A 17,080-nucleotide genomic window follows, 5' to 3' on the forward strand; every position below is an offset into this window, starting at 1 on the left:
TCATGGTGCCAATTCTCAACTTCTGTGCATGACCCCTTCAGTCCTGAGCCTTCAACTGCCACTAAGATTTCACCTTCACCAGTGGCCTCTCCTGGCCTCTCACAGAGACAAGCCCCAGCTGCTCTCCATGACCTCTTCATACCTTCAAAACCAGTACCACTTGGGTGAGTCTTAGATATTACCACGTCAGGCTGCAAGGATGAGGTACGACCTTGGCCACCTCTGGAACACAGCTTCTTTGGGCTCTCAGAATATTCACCTCAGTGATGCTGGTCTCTTCTTAATCACCACTAATTTCTTAGCTCCAGCTGACCAGCACCAATTGTATCAATACGGTAAAAGTTTCCCTGCAGCAGTTCTGGCTTCTTGTTAATCACAGTTGACTCTTCAGTCCCAGCCAGCTAGAACTACAGGATCTTAATTCAAAATAACAAATGGCTTGGTAGTCTTTAAGCTTCCTTCTAGAACTCTTCAAGCCACGCCTGCATCCTCTACACTGCTCGCTACATTCTCATCTGCTAAGCCCCCACCGATCATCCCACAGAGCTCTCAATGGCTTTTCTAGCCCAAAGTTCCAAAGTCCTTCCACAATCCCAACCCCCCCCACTTCAAAACGTGGAGGGTGTTGACGTCTGTGTGATGGCCACCATACCATGGTCACTCTGTTACAGCCACTGCAGGATCACCACTGAAGGAACACTATTGTGTGAGGGTCATGTTGCGACGGCCACTATTTGACGGTCACACTTTTATGACCACACCATGAAGGTCACTGTGAGGTAGACACTCTTTGATGGCCACTGAGTGATGACCATTGTGTGATTGTCTACAGCAGCATTTAACATTGGAATTGTGACTTCCTGTGCAGAGTGTGCATGTTATCCTAAGGATCTTAGACTACAGCTCCCTTAAAAAAAAAAAGACCATCACTGCATAACTTTTTTTTTTGAGATAGGGTTTCTCTGTAGTTTTGGAGGCTGGAATTAGCTCTGTAGACCACCCTGGCCTCGAACTCACAAAGATCCACCTGCCTCTGACTCCTGAGTGCTGGGATTAAAGGTTTGTGCCACCACCGCCAGGTTGCACAACTTAAAAAAAAAAAAAGAAGACAATTTCATACATGTATATAATGAATTTTATCTTTAGACCTCATGATTCCCTTCCTTATTCTCTTCCTCCTACTCCTACTAAAACTCTTCTTCTCCTCCTCTTCTTCTTCCAATAAGATGCCCTCATACTTTTTTCCCATCATGACTCACTGGGTTTAATTAAGGTTTAAATGAGAGATTATAAAATAAATTTAGAGGCTACATGATTGTGGAGCAGTGTTTAGGAGAAAAATAACACTGACTGGTATGCCAACCCCAGCCAGCACATTAGAGTCCCCTAGAGGGATTTTAAAAGATAAGACTCTCCCAACCCATTCTAAGGTTGGTTAAATCCCTGGGGCTGGGACATTGGGATACCCAATTCTTTAATACTCCCTGTGTGAGTCCCAAAGCCATGGTCTTAAAGCAGTGAGCTAAGCATCACCTAGAAGTTCTGCACAGTTAACAGAGCTGTGGAGTCAAGACAATGTCCTACTCAGTATCCTATGTACAATGGCTGTGCACCTCCCGGAACCTACCCAGGCTTTTGAATTTAGCTGCTTGGTGATGGTCTACAACCAAAACCACCTACTCAGCAATATCACAGTGTAGGCTTCCCTAGCATACATATGCGGTATACTTTTATATTACTTGATATTAAGGTAAAATGAGAGAGGAGAGAGGGAGGAGAGAGAAAGAGAGGGAGAGAGAGAGAGGGAGAGAGAGAGAGCTGTTAGGGATTATTTGTTTTGTATACTCTGCACTTTTTTGTAGGTGTGTAGGAGGGTAGATATTGCAAATTAGCAAATTCCCCACCTGACCTCCATGATGGCTCATGGTCAAGTCTCAGATGCAGTAAGAACACTGTACAAAGTTTTCTTCATGATATGTGTGTAACGGCAAGTGAAATAGAAAAAAAAAAATAAATTCCATGCTTAGACTCTAGTCCTATCCAGAAAGATCAGTGTGACTATGCATGTATTCTCAAATCCAAAAACAATCTGAAATTGAAGGTATTATACTCCCAGAACAAAGCATCTTGGACAAAGGACATTCTACCTGAATTGCCTACTTTGTACATAATTCTTGCAGCACAGTCTCTCTCTAGGGCTGGATGAGACAGAGGAGGGAGGCAAGCCTGCACCCCTAGCCTTCCCTGTGGACTCTAGACCAGTTGTGTGTTGAAAGGTGTGATAAGAGATGTTAAAACTTCCATTGTCAATCTCTCACATAGTCATGGAGCATAGGCACAGAACCCTGTCCCTGCACACGAGTCAGGGAAGATGTTTTGACTGCTTGGCTGTGTTCCAACAAGGGACACCATAAGATGTGGTTTTAATCCTGAGACTTTTGGATTTTTGGTCTCAGACTCAGCTCAACAATACTGTCATCATTAACAATTCATGAGATTAATGGGAAAGTCCTTACAAATTATTGTTTATTTGGGGCATTGATAAGAGCAGTGGATCAGCCGTATAAACTTCATATTTGAAAAGGCAAGTGGCATTTCCCAGAAAAATCTACAGAGGCTCCCTAACAATCAAGGGCCATGCTTTCTTCAATCTGTTTACTTTTCAGAGCTCTCAGAAAAACATGCATTCTCAATTAAGCAAAAACACAGGCAGGATTCTCATTCAGTCTTGGAATTTGGTCATATATATGTATATAAAGGAACTTTCTCCGCTTTTTACAGCCCCTGCTTTGGGACAAACCTCAACATCTGGACACCAGAATCGAAGCAGCAAAACCCACGGAGACGCACGTGCAATTTTATGCTTGTAAATCCTCTGGTTTTTAGGGCAAAGGCATGCTGCTGCTTCTAACCCCACAGAAAACTCAAAGAGGGTTTGTCAGAGGTATCCAGAGATAGAAGAACATGTACCACACTCACAATGCTCCCAGGATCTTGTACAGCCCAGCAACACTGGTAATTACTGCATGAGCCTGCTTCTTAACAAAAGCCCACGCTGAGAGCCCTGCTCTGCAAGACCAGACTGCTGTATGTGGGCCTGTCCTGTGTGCTGAATAGAAATCAAAACTGCTCTGAACAACCTCTCCTCATGAACTGCTGTCACTCCGGGGAGATCTAAGAGGTACTAGTTGAGTTCCCTTGTTCTGTTTTGTTTCGGTCATGAGGTTTGGGCAGGAATGAAAATTTGCTTTGGTTCCATTGACTCATCCAGTGGGCTTTCTGTCACCAGCAGAGATTCCTCAGCAGGGATGCTGGGCCCCCAGGGGTTCCTGGAGCAGCCTGCAGTTGATCAGTGAGCACATCAAAGTGTGCAAGACCATGCACATTCTGGGAGGAAACTGAGAGTATTTGCCACGTTACTAAGGAGACCCCTGATTCAAAATGTTCAGAGGCATCGTCAAGCTATGGAAAGGCATGGAGGAAACCAGGATGCACACACATTGGTAACTGAAATGAGCAGATAGGAGGAGGCTGCATCCCACAGAGTTCCAAGGACAGCGGTGGTCCATGCAGGGATGCGTGGGGTGGTAACTGGCCAGGCAAGTGACGGTGCTCCTGTGAGATCACCCTGGAGCTGGAAGAGCTCTCTGGTGAGGTCATGATGTCACAACACACCACATCATTCCAAAATTTGTTCTGCTGGTAATAGGAACTATCCCACTGGGCTGCCAGCCACCTAACAGTAGAGCATGTGTAGCTAGAAAGTGACTATAAGCAAGTGGTTCCAACTCCCACACATGCTGTGATCCATGTCTCTATCTAGGGGGATCACCTGTACTTATTTGAAAGACAAGACCGTGATAGCTTGTTACATCGGCAGCCTCGTGCGTCTGGAGTTGGCCGCTCATCTCTTCAAGGAATGAAGATGTCACTCATGAACATGAGCAAATACAAATATTTATCTCATTAAAAAACTGGAAAGAGGAGGAGGAGGAAGAAAACTCAGTCGGTGTGTAGGGAAGTGAGAGAACAATCTAGAAGGAGCTGGTCTCAAATAATTCATAAAGCTATTATTTTATAAAAAGACAAGGCTGAAAGTGATTAGCACCATTCTCCAGCCTCACCAACAAGTGTGTGTGTGTGTGTGTATGGTGGACAGGAAGTGTCACACCTGGTCAAAACTCAGAGAAGGGTGTCTGTGGAGTGCTCAGTCACAAATGAGACCTACATCACACCCTTCCCCAACATCATCCAAGGGAGGGTGGAAACATCCTAAGGGCCAGAGGCCATGGAGAATGCGGTTAAAACAGGGTCTCCTGGGTGTGGTAAGGCCACTGCTCTCCTCAACCCACGGCAGCTGTGGCTGTCTGCATAGGATCAAGGAGGTCAACACAGAGAATGTCCATAACACACACACACATACACACACAGATTCACACAATACACACACAGATTTCACAAACATACACAGATTCACACACACATTGTCACACAGACATACACTCACACACAGATTTGCACACTCACACAGATTCACACATACACACACATACTCACTCACACAAAGATTTACACACATGCACTCAATACGGATTCATGCTCATAAACTCACATACTCACACACAGATTCACACACATTCAACACATGCACTCAAACTCACACACACTCAAGCACATGCACTCACACTGACACACACACACATAGATTCACACTCACTCGAACACATACATGCATACACACACACACACACACACACACACTTCTTTTACTAATCAGCAGAGTGGCTTATGGCTGGAGAGTGCCTTCCTCCAACACAGCTCCACCTGAGTTATGTGTTAGCCTCCTTCAGCAATTATAACTTCTTTGTATTACTGCGCTTAGAAATACACAGAGTATACAACTCGCCTGGTCAGTAATAGCGAGCACCCTTCCCCCTCACCAGTATCCCAAGAGAGCCTCTCAGCTCCCCACAAGCTCACCCCCCAAACAAGGTATCTCTACCCACAATTCCCTATTCATCTCCTCACTTTCTTTCCCATCGCCCAGTCACATTGTACCAGACAACTGTCCTGATAGCTGTCATGCTTGAAATGCAGAAGCTTCTGGAAGGTCAGTGTGCTGACATGAACTCACATTTGAATACTGAAATCCAACAGGTCCACCTCTGGTCACTTCCTAAGCGATCCCCACAAAGAAGGTGAAATTAAAACAGAGCCAACAACTGCTTTCCCATAAAGGCCCAGAGAGTGCATGGAGGTTTTCAGCTTGGAGTCACACACACACATCCCCACTTCGCTGCAACCATTCAACTCTTATCACCATGAGAAGCAAGGCTGGCTTCCCATAAAACACCCCGAGGGACAGAGATGTGGCTCAGCAGGTAAGGCACTTGCAGAGAAAGTCTGGTGGCCTGTTTTCCATCCCCGGAACCCATGTAAAGGCTGAAGTAGGCAGCCAACTCCACAAAATTGTCTTCGGACCTCCCAAAGTATATTGCAGCATGCACAAACCTGCACACACACCCACCACACACATAATAATTGCAAATAAATGCACTTTAAAACCACCTTTACATCCCTGAGATGTAAATTTTGTGCAATTTATGTGTCACAAAGCAGTCCTTTACAAACTTGTTTTCAAGTATTTAAAACTGTGAAAGCCACTTCCTGAGCTGGAGTCTGCGCTCGATTCTTCGCCTGGACCCTGTGTTAGTTGATACAGGGGTCATTCACCGGGAGAGCGCAGCTGAGGAGGAAGCTGGAACCACCTGCCAGCGCTTACCTTGATCTGAGCTGCAGGGTCAGGGACAGTCTGGATCATGACCTTCAGCAGGCCAGTTCACTCACCAGCCGCGCAGAACCCACGACAGCTACAAGACAAGAAGGGAAAGAGGATAGCGATCAACCACTCTTCTGGCTTTTATCCCCCCCCAGGAACACAGGGGCCCCCGGGGACTCTCAGAATGTCTGTCCCCCTGAATGAACGATGCCACTCATTCTCAGCCAAACTCAGCCTACAAGTCCGGAAGAAACCGCCTTGGCCTTATCTTGAAATGGCCTGCATCAGCACAGACTGGCAGTAACTTTTGATGTTCTGCACCCCGAAATGCCGGAGGACAACAAGGAAGGGGGCCGTTTAAAAATAACAGGATGCGGGGAATTGGAGTGTCCCTGGTGCAGAGAAATGACAAGTTCGTGAAGTGCCATATGCGGAAGGCACCCTACCTTGACCACAATGCTTCACACATGTACTGCATGCTGCATCACACCAAAACCAACAACCGGGTGCAACTAGCCCCCCCCCCAACCGTGAACACACACTTTCAGAAAGATGGCTGGCATCATACGCAGCTCACATACCCTGCCTTAAGTGATTAACACTGCCAAGCCTTTAAATGGAGACAGCAAACAACAACGCAAGACGTTTCGTGTTGCATCAATAAAAACGGACTTCAGACGTTCAGTGCAAATGGATGTCACCTACGCATCTCTCCATTGCCTCATTATTAAGTTCACTGCGTTTTGTTTTGGGGGCAGGGTCTTACGTTCCAGAGCCTGTCCCTGGACTCTTGATCATCCTGTCTCCTTCTCCCAAGTGCTGGAATGACAGATGTGTGACCAGCATATGCTTCACTACCGATGCAATGCCAGCCCCTGGTCTAAGGACCACAAAGATATTTGACCCTTTCATCCTGGTTTTGACTCCGAGCGATAATTCCTGCTGTCCAGGTGAGGACACAAAGACTTGGCGGGGGGATAGCTCTGTCAGTACCACCCATTAATACCCAACAGATCAGGACTCAGGGGAGACAGACCACCTCACTCCCAAAGCCAGCATCCTGGCTTCATTTCTCTTGAGTAACAGACACCCTGCACCAAGGAACTTGGTGGGAGGAAGGATGTTTGGCTTACACTTCCGGATCACTGTCCCTCACAGAAAGAAGTAAAGGGACTTGTCATCCAAAAGGGCCATGGACTAAACGTGTGCTGGATGCTTTAAGCCACCAAGATGAGGGGCGGCTTATAACCCAGCAGGGTTTTGTGGCCACAGGTTACTACCGATCTACACACTATACCCTGAATAATCAAGGTCCTTAGACCTTCCTTAAAGCTTTCCCAGCAAGAGCCATAAAAGAAGACACAAAGCAAGAGTAAAAAGAAACTGATGTCACTTCAACACAGATGTCCTATTTCCAGTCAGTTGGGCTCACAGCCTAATGATCTCGGCACCAGGATTTTTCTCCGTTTCCCGGTACTGTGTTCGCCTCCTATCATGATGCCCCCTCCAAGTGTGAGCCAAAATGAACTCTTCCTTCTGTAAATTGCTTTTGTCAGGTATTTTGTCATAGCATTGGGGAAAGTAGCTAATATAGTCATCTTTCCAGTCTCAGAACAACACACGGAATCTGCCCAAAGGAATAAATGCCAGGAAAGGCTGGCATCCACCCAAAGATGCCAGCCCAGAAAAACAGCAGCTATGGGTACCCGGGCACCCACCCTATGGTTTAGGGTTTGGGTATATACAAGACCATCCTGTGGCTTAGTTTGGCTAGATATAAGACCAGACTCTAGAAGGTTTGGCAGAAGGGCTCTCCTGGAGCACAGTGCCGAGCTGAGTGTAGGACAGGAACCAGGTCTCCATGCCCATCCTTAGAAACTCAGGAATGCCAATGAGTCCTCAAAAACCCTTGTTATGCATCCATAATTGGGGAATACTACTGGAGTACATGTATTTGCTCTTTTCAACCAGTTCCTGGCATGAAACCCAAACCTTCCTAAGTTGATGACCCCTGATGGGCCTGGGCATACCTTTAGGTTGGGACTGGTTTCCAGAAAGATCAAACCCTGATTGCTATTTCAAACTTGTACTCTCCTCCACCCCCAACCTTTGGGATGGCATAAAAGGATGGAGATGGAGTGAACCAATGTTTTGTGAGCTGATCAGCCATGACTGCTCCACTAAAGTTCCATGGAAACTCCCGGTGCTGTTGTGTGACATAACTCTTCCTGTTTAGACACAGCACACACATCTACTCACCCCCAGATAGGAATCCCATGGCAGGCCAAAGCATGATACCACCAACTTGGTGAAACATTGAGTTTTACCCAACTTCTGTCTTAGTCAATATTCTGTTATTATAAAGAGACATCACGACCACAGCAACTCTCATAAAGGAGACCATTTAACTGGGAGCTTGCTTGTGATTTCAAAGGCTTTGTTTGTTATCCTTGTGGTGGGGAGCATGGTGGCAGGCAGCTCTGGTGCTAGGAGCTGGGAGTTCTATCCTGGTCCACGGGCTGCAGAAAGAGAGAGGCACTGGGATTCTTGGCATCACCTTTGGAAACCTCAAAGTCCATCCCAGTGACATACTTCCTCCAACAAGCCCATGCCTCCTAATCCTTTCGAATAGTGCCACTCCTTTGGTTCCTAAGAGCTCAAATATATGAGCTTATGGGACCATTCTCATTCAAGCCACTAGAGGTTACTTACAGGAATACGGGTAAGGGGTTACTTACAAGAGCAGAAATGACTCAAAGAGAGCTGCATCGCCAAGACCTACCCCAGCACAGTGACAGCTCACAAAAGCTGGGAACCAGGAGCACACTGCACAGCCTGTGGACAGCTCAACAGGCTGGAGATGGTGCTTTACAAGGGACTCCGTTGGTCTAAACCTCTTCCAGGCAGCTCAGCTGGTTTTTGCTTCTTCTGGGCAGCTGGTCTGGTCTCAAGATAAGCCTGGCTTGTCTTGACTCAGAACAACTCTGAGAGATCATTGATTACTCCTGCAGGGAGGATCCTAGTGAAACTGGTTGATTTCAGGGCCTTCCTGAAACTATACTGAGTTGTTTGCCCTTCCTGTTTAAAGAAGGTATCTTCTACCCCAGCTGGATAGAATGTTTCAATCTCAGAGGACACTGTTACAGGGGGGGGGGGCTGCTGGAGAACTTGCTGGCACTCTGCAGGGCTTTACCACATGCGGAATTCTTCTGAGACTCACCCTGTAAATACCCTCATCGGCTCACCACGATTGTTCTCCCTAACCTACCATAGCCATACCTGGCTCTCTTGAGTTCTATGAGTCATCTCAGTAAGTTAGTGAAACCAGAAGTGAACTCATGGGTATCCCCACCCCCAGGATGTTGTGATCAAGTTGGGGCCAAGTGTGAGTTGTGTGGAGACTCTTCCAGTATTTGAAATGAGGATACCTGGAGGGAGTCAACCCCCAAACCTGTGTGTGGTTTTGAATGCTGGCGGGAGCAATCGGAAGAGTCAGATTCTCAGTGTCGGGGCGTCGGATAACTGAGTGCGGTTGACAGAATCTTTGTGTGTTTAGTGTCTGGGAATAAAGAAAGCAAACTGTCCTCAGCACTTCCCACTAGTGTAGACATGAGACTCGGCTGCAATCTACCCCAACTGTCTGTCAGGCAAGTGGAGCCTGATCTGTGAACCCTTCCAGGCTCTCTGGAGTGGGATGATGGGTCAAGCCTATGAAACCTCTCAGGGTGCAAAGCACACAGCATTTATGGGGAGGAAGGAAGTAAAAACAGGCTGCGGAGATGGCTCAGTGCCTAAAGCTCTTCCTCCCCAGTGTTCAGACTGGGCTTCAGATACCAAGACCAACGTAAGTGGCAAGCTGGTGTGACAGCTCACTTGCACATCCTGTACTCAGAAGACAGAGATGCGATCCCTGGAGTCAGCTGACCAACCAGACTAGCCCTATCACAAAGCTCTGGGCTCAACTGAGAGACCCTGCCTCAATGAGTGTGGTGGGGATTGACTGAGGAAGACTCCTGACATCAACCTTAAGCCTCCACAGGTGTACACACACATGAACCTGTGCCTACACCACATGCATACCTGTGAGAAGGAAAACAAGCAAAAATACCCCAAGTAGATGATTTTGATAGGAAATAAAAATGTTGTTGCGTGAAGAAAAATAATATATAACCTGCTGCTTTTTGTAAGGGCCCTTTGTCATTTTTTTTCCCGATTTTAAACTATGTAGTCATTAAGTGTAAATAATTTAGGTGAAATGGCCCACAGCAAGGAAAACTGGGAAGCTCTTGATCGACCTGGCCCAGCTGCACTTGTTCTGGGGAAGGGTGGAGTAGGTATGTGGGCCTCTACCCACAGCACACACACACATAATAACCACCGATGACCAACTTCTGGGACCCCTGCCAGGAGCATCAGCACCCACTGGTCCTAGGCTAGGACCTCCCGAGAAGACTGGGGAGTGAACGGCAGGGACACTCAAGGGGCCACAGTTAAAGAGGCACGCCCTCTGCAGCCTGTACAACACAGAGAAAACCCCGAGAGTGAGGCCACCTTAACGCTGTGCCTCCCAGCCTGCTCTAGTCCAGCGATGGCAGCTACCCAGAAATAAGCAGGTGCCATGCGGGAGGCCATGGGCGGAAGGCTTGATCCCAAGCCAGAGACACTAGCAGGAGACACTTTAGAAGGGCCTAGAAGGAGGCACGCTGCTGAAGCGGATATGGAGATCCCATTCCCATCTCTTCTTTGCTTCCCAGCAACCGTAACATGGGCAGCCTCCACTACCAAATACCCCCACCATGATGCACTAGACGCCTGTGGGCCCAAAGCGACGGGGCCAACAAACACCAACGGAAATGGCTACAACCCTGAGCCAAAACAAATCCTCCCTCCCTGCGTGTCTGGTTTTGTTTTGTCACAGTAACAGAGAACTTCTACAGCAGCAGAGAGGTTGGGAGACAGACAAAAAGTGAGAAACTCGGTGTGCCCATTTGTCTACAAAACCTGGGGTTTCTTTGAAAAACACAGCTCATCTTTGTAAGCGAATCATTGCCCACTCCAGGAATTTGGCTCACATCATTTCCCCTCTCTCCCTGTTTATGCGTTGGAGTTATGCGTACAGTCCTAACTACCAGTCCCCAAGACAGGGGCTTTATATACAGAATGAAATTAAAATGCAGTTTATTTAGTGTTCTAAATATATGCTATATTTATAGTATGTATTTGTATATTACATACATTTATATAATATTATACACGTATATACACATATACTACACACACACACACACACACACACACACACACACACACACAAAGATCAACTTTTTCAAAGGGAGATCTGAAGACACAACAATAAGATGGGCCCCCATTACAAAACAAAGGAAGCCTGGCACAGATGCTTCCGAGAGCCCTGAAAAGGAACCAGCCCTCCTACACCCTAGCCTTGAACACCCAACCCAAAGAACTACGAGACCAATGCCTTTCTACTGTGCAAACCCTCCAGTCTCTGGTGTTTCGCTACAGCAGTGGTGGATGGCTTACGTAGTTAGCTGCTGGCACTACAGTATTTCTTCCTGGAGAGCAACTCTGTTTCCGGGAATGTTGCAAGTGTTATATGCCACCACGCCCCCCCCCCCAATCTGGTAATCACTCCTGGGACTCTGTGACCATCATCTGTGAGCCACATCTAGCCTTCCCTATGGAGCGCTTTCCTGAGGAGATGGGGCCTTTGTAGACCAGGGATCTCAGGGTGCGCCCCCACCCCCACCCCCGCCCTGTGAAATTCTGGTTTTATCTTACTTTGTCCTTTCTGGCTTTGTCCTTGTTTTGAGGCACAGTTGGTCAACTGAGACTCATCTTTGTGTGGCCCCTGTAAATGAGGAAGCTACTGCATTGTATAAAACGCCTGACTCTGGTAGGGTCACAAAGACACTATAAAAGCATGCAGGAATGGGCACTATCCTTGGCCTTCTTGAAGGGCAGAGGGAATTTAGGTGGTGGATAGAGGAACTTGAGAGGCACCAGGATTAACAGCGACAACTCTAAAATCCAAAGTGTGGGAAGAAGGGAGAGGCTGAGACAGAGATTGTGGTTTGGGGGAAGTATCTGAGGGTGTCTGTGGAGGTTTGGGACCACAAATACCAAATATTTACATGTGTGCACTTCCTTTAAAAATCTTAACTGAAGGGTGGTCAACTGTAATGGATACTCCATTGTTAGAATAAAATACTGGAAGCAGACTATTCTAAAGAAGGAGGTTTAGACCAAAGTCCAATCGACATCACAGACCCTATTGAGGGACCCCCCCACCTTTTTATACATCTGAACAGCGTGGGAGATGTTGTATCTTTATGTAGTTTCTCACCTCATCCTTGTAAGGCCTCCACTATCCGGGCAAGACGGTGTCACCATAATGATCCAATTTATCTATCACCTCCCAGAGGCCCTGCCCCTGAACAACAGGCTCTCTGTGCCACTAACGAACCCTTAACCTGAACTTAGATCGATGAGCTGTCTCTGTCTCCAGACCATGACAGAGGGGTCGGTGGCATGTTTATGCCATGGATCTTAATGTTTACCTTTAATTGTCCTTGGTTCCGCCATCTTTTTTCTCTGGCAGTCATCTGTCCTGCTCTTAACCAGCACAGCTTTTCTTGCATCACCAAAGATCTTGGAACAACCTGAAATTAAAATTTTCAAGCCTTATTTCCCCCAAATATGAATAACCAACATTAACTGCACAGTTAATGTCAAAATCTACTTCTTAAAAAATTATTTTAAAATATCCTAAAAGGGGCATGAAAAATCTTCCCTCGAAAGAGAAAGAGAGAGAGGGTGGAGGGCTGGGACATTCTATTCTTGTAAGGGAATTGGATGTTAATAAAGAAAACTCGATAATAAAATAAGGGCGGGGCCGAGCTAAGGTGCACAGGCTGTTGTAGAGAAGATGTCTGCTATTTCCACTTCTCAGAGGCCCAGCATTAGTACCAATAGCTTCCCAGGTCATTGCTATGTTATGTCCTCTGCTCAAAACAGAATTAGCATTCATAAAACATCCCTCGGGCAGAGGGGCCTGGAGAAGTGTCCTAATCAGAAGAATGCTCACTGTAGACCTGATTTAGTCCCCAGCACCCAAGGAAAAGGCAGGCAGAGCAGATTCTGCAGGCTTTAATCCCGGTGCTGGGGAGGGCAGCCAGAGGCTCGATGGTCAGCCAGACTAGCTCAGTCTGAGAGCCCAAAGAGAGTTCTCAAAAAGCAAATGTGTGCACAGGCGCTCACACACACACACACACACACACACACACACACGCACGCACGCACGCACACACACATACACACATGCACACGCACACACACGCAATGCACACACAGTGCACATGCGCACACACACATGGACACATGCACACACACAGAGTAAGCACATACACAAACATGCACACATATAATAAAATCATCCCACAGACTATCGTTAAACAATGGTTTTTAGTTCCGGAGAAGAAAAAAACAACTCTTTCCATTTGTAAATGCTACAAAATTCTACATTTTTTTTTGAATATGCTGGCAAACAAAATCTAAAGCTCAACGTCTTTTTTCTTTCTTTTTTTTTTTTTTTTTTTGAGCTATACATGAATATCTGTACTTTTTCAACTTTTCAAGGAAAACATCCCATTCATAAATATTATATTTAGCGGTATCATATCTGGGGGAAAAACAGAAAATGGAGCCTGTTTCCATCAAAAACATTTTCAATCTAGAAAATGGCTCGGGTGTTGAATCAAAATCAGTATTTGGCATCAGCGATATTATTTATTTATAAGTACTCCCTTCCATTCCGCTCAGGAAGCCCCCAGCCAACTCCACCCAAAGCATCCTGGCCTGAGCGAAGACAAGACATTCACCTCAAATTGTCCAAGCGTCACAGCCAAGCCATAGCCATGACACGGGAAATACAGGAAGACTGTTGATGTTGAGGACCAGAATGCAACCTTGCAGAAGTAAGAGACGGGAGAGAGAGGAAAGGGGTAGGAAGGGAGGACCAGGCAACATGAAAGAAGCATCAAAAGATGCCAGACCCGGACCGAGGTTTCCAAAGCAAATTATACGGGGCCCCTGATTTCCTGCTAAACTCTTTATTTTCTTCATAATTGGAAAACTTTTTAAATCTATCCATGTATTACGTTCAACTAAGAGAAGCTTCACACTCTTTCTATTTCAAATTATGTGTTTTCCAGGTTTTTTTTTTTTCTTCAAAACCAAGCATAATCCTTTCACAATTTGAACATATTTCAACGTTTCCTGCTTGGTTGTAGTTACTTTTACCATCAGCTAGGGCTGAGCGTTGGCTTGTCATCTTCTCTGTCTCCATGCTCCATGGGAAGGGGAGGGCTGTGGCGTTATGTTTCCCGAGGCTGTGAAAACCCTCAGCCCACAAAGGTGTCTCCAAGTTTCTTTTTCTCCAAACCCAAAAGCCAACACGATTACCGCCTACTTTACTATTTTCCATGGACAGTGGTAAGGGCAGTATTTCATTTCCAACTGCTGCAAAGGGAATACGAATTTTGAAATCATGAACTAAGATTCCGTATGCTGGGCTATGCTGTGTGTGTATTCATGCCAAAACCTCTGGGCTGAAAGAATGGCTTGATTTATTCATGGTGGAGACAGTGTTGGACCTGATTTTAAGACCAAACTAAAATCCCAGAGAGGATTCTATTGAATATGTGCAATGAGCACTTTTAAATCGGCATGATAGAATTATTAATATTTTATTTATCCTAAGGGCATTTATCTGACAGTGTAAATTATCCATAACACATCTGAGAAGCCATGATGAATCCAAAAAGATGTCACAAAATCCGGGGGACTGAGTTCCGCCAGAGAGAGGCATGCTACCAGCCTCGTGAGGTAACAGCTGGCCTGGTCAGAGCACAGAAAGACAAGAGTTGTGCAAAGCCAGACTAAAGAACTCCAAAAACAACAGCCGCCAGAGAATGGAGGATGAGTGTGAACGGCCAGCCCAGCTCTGCGGTGCCTGGCCCGCATCGCATCTCTGAACAGATGGCTGCTCAGGGGGTGCTAGCCGCAGCTGGAGACGAGGCTGAACGACATACCCCAAGAGCTCAATTGGTGCAGGAAGAAAATGGAAACGCCTACCCAAAATGGTCCAAGGAAAACATGGCTTGGCCATCCAGAGGCACAGCTTAAGATGCCCACGCAGCCTGGTTGGGGCAGGCTGGACTTTGGGCCCCTAGTATATGTTCACCCACCAGCAGCTTGGGTCTTTATTTACTCATCTGAAGGCTACAGAGAACAGAGCCTGCCTCTCAGAGAGGATACAAAACAGACAAGGTGTGCCAGGCACACTGTTGTGCGAATTTCAGGAATAAGACACCTCCTCATCTCCCAAAAACTGGAGGGGTGGGGGGAGACGGGGAACAACTTCCAAGCAGATTTTCTGTCCACCATGTGTCAGCAACATGAATATTGATGAGTGGATGTCAGCTGTGTAAGACTGAGAACTAAGCACCCACAGGAGAAGTCCTGAGGGCCGGGAAGCAGCCTGGGGCGGACGAAACCTCCTTGTGTCTTGAATATTGACACACTCCCTGACAAGCTCACATGTTTGGAGATGTGGGGGGAAACTCAGGAGGCCAGGCCTAGCTAGCAGAAGTGGGTCCCTGGGACACACATTGGAAGGTTCTACCCGGGTGCCCCCCCTCGGTATCTCTTCTCTGTGTGTATGTCTGTCTGTCTCCCCTCCCCCCCCTTTTTATAAAGATGGTCTTTTGGTGTTTAAGAGCACTGGCTGCTCTTCCAGAAGAAGTTCAGTTCTCAGCACCCACATGGAATCTCACAACCATTCGTAACACCAGTTCCACGAGGATCCAACACTCTCTTCCGGCTCTTTCGGGTACTACGCACATGTGATTCACATAGATGCATATATGCAGGCAAACACTCCTACAGTTAAAACAAAACATGGTCTCACTGAAACAACAAAATTTGGGAAATAAAAGATTTATGACTCTTCCTCCACAATGAGCCTCACTACAAATGCCTAACTCTCCCTGCCTCTCTGTCTGTCTGTCTGTCTGTCTCTGGATTTTCAGGTATACATCAGGTTTATACCATCATTAAACTGTCCTTCGGTGTCTGGAAGTCATGAGCACCTTTGGCGTTTGAGAAGACTCAGGGAAGGGATGGGTAAACATGACTGCACCGGAGGGAAGAAAGCTATGTCTGTCCCTGAACTCCACAGAGTCCAGCTAGTTCCTAAAACAAAGCCTGTTTCCCCTCTGTGTGGTGGGTGGCTGCAGACGGAACCCCAGCCACAGCAAGATGGAGGGAAACAAGGGATTCGGTAGGGGAGGCTGCAGCGTCAGGGCAGAAAGAACCAAGAGTCATCATGGTCTGTGAGCACTGGCTCCGAGTCGTCCCTGCCCTTGTCCTTCCTGACCCTGGGGCTCATCCTGGGCTGGCAACGGTAGCTAAGTAATAGCGTCCATCTGTGGCAGCAGATGGGTCTCAAAGCAGGATGAGAAGCAGCTGCTGAAGTCACAGAGTCGGAAGCCATCTTACCTCAAGGAGACACCAAGGAAAGCCTCCAAAGACGGTGAGTCCCAACCCGGTGTCTCCTGTTCCGTGAGAAGAATGTTCCCCTCGCTGTATGGGTCCACAAGACACATGGATGCGGGACTGTGGGGACCAGTTCTGAGTCAACGTCCTCAGTCCTACCGACCGCCCTCCTGTGCTGAAGACGGGGGTGGGGGTGGGGGATGGGGGTGGCTGGACAAGGGGCTCATTTTCTTCTGACTGGAGCTTTGGGGACCAGACCCTTCCTATGTGTAGCATCGCAGAGCCAGCTTAAAGACGATTCAAGCGGTTGAGCCTGGGCCCGGCTTGAGGTTGTCAAGGGGTCTTTGCTTTCTTTGTTTATTTTTGTTTAAATATTTTGGACCAAATACACAGAGTGCCCTGTATAAGTAACTCATGGAGTGTCAACTTGAGACTTCAGGGAATTTCAAAACCCAAATTTAGCTCTTTGAACATGAAGGGGAGGCCTGGGTTTACATCCGGTCCCCGTGCCCAACGCACCTGTGACTCCTCCAACAGTGATGGACGTCGGGTTGGATTTTCTGTCTCTCTGGTTATGAACACGGAGCTCCCAGCTCTTGTTGTTGGCAATGATGGATATTTTAAGACTGAGGAGAAACTGGGTTGCAGGATGGAGCCATCAAGAAACCTTCCCCACCCATTTGGATGAGAGTCCCCCATTCATCAGCCATACAGGGCAGGAATCCA

The 17,080-nt window shown here is 47.0% G+C and overlaps 1 protein-coding gene across 2 annotated transcripts in view; it reads right to left on the reverse strand.

Moving 5' to 3' along the window:
* Erg (ETS transcription factor ERG) overlaps positions 1-12,445 on the reverse strand; it is a 148,950-nt gene extending 136,505 nt beyond the window's left edge. The window contains exons 1-2 of one of the 2 annotated variants that reach the window (XM_051191942.1): positions 12,358-12,445; positions 5,783-5,870 (exon numbers count right to left, since the gene is read on the reverse strand). In XM_051191942.1, coding sequence (XP_051047899.1) covers positions 5,783-5,821 — 39 coding nt within the window. In that variant the 5' untranslated portion in view covers positions 5,822-5,870; positions 12,358-12,445. The remainder of the gene's footprint in view (positions 1-5,782; positions 5,871-12,357) is intronic. The other variant, XM_051191944.1, reaches the window with a different exon arrangement.
* Positions 12,446-17,080: the final 4,635 nt, after the last annotated feature.

The sequence above is a fragment of the Phodopus roborovskii genome, unplaced genomic scaffold, assembly GCF_943737965.1.
Source record: "Phodopus roborovskii unplaced genomic scaffold, PHOROB, whole genome shotgun sequence".
Lineage (NCBI taxonomy): Eukaryota > Metazoa > Chordata > Mammalia > Rodentia > Cricetidae > Phodopus > Phodopus roborovskii.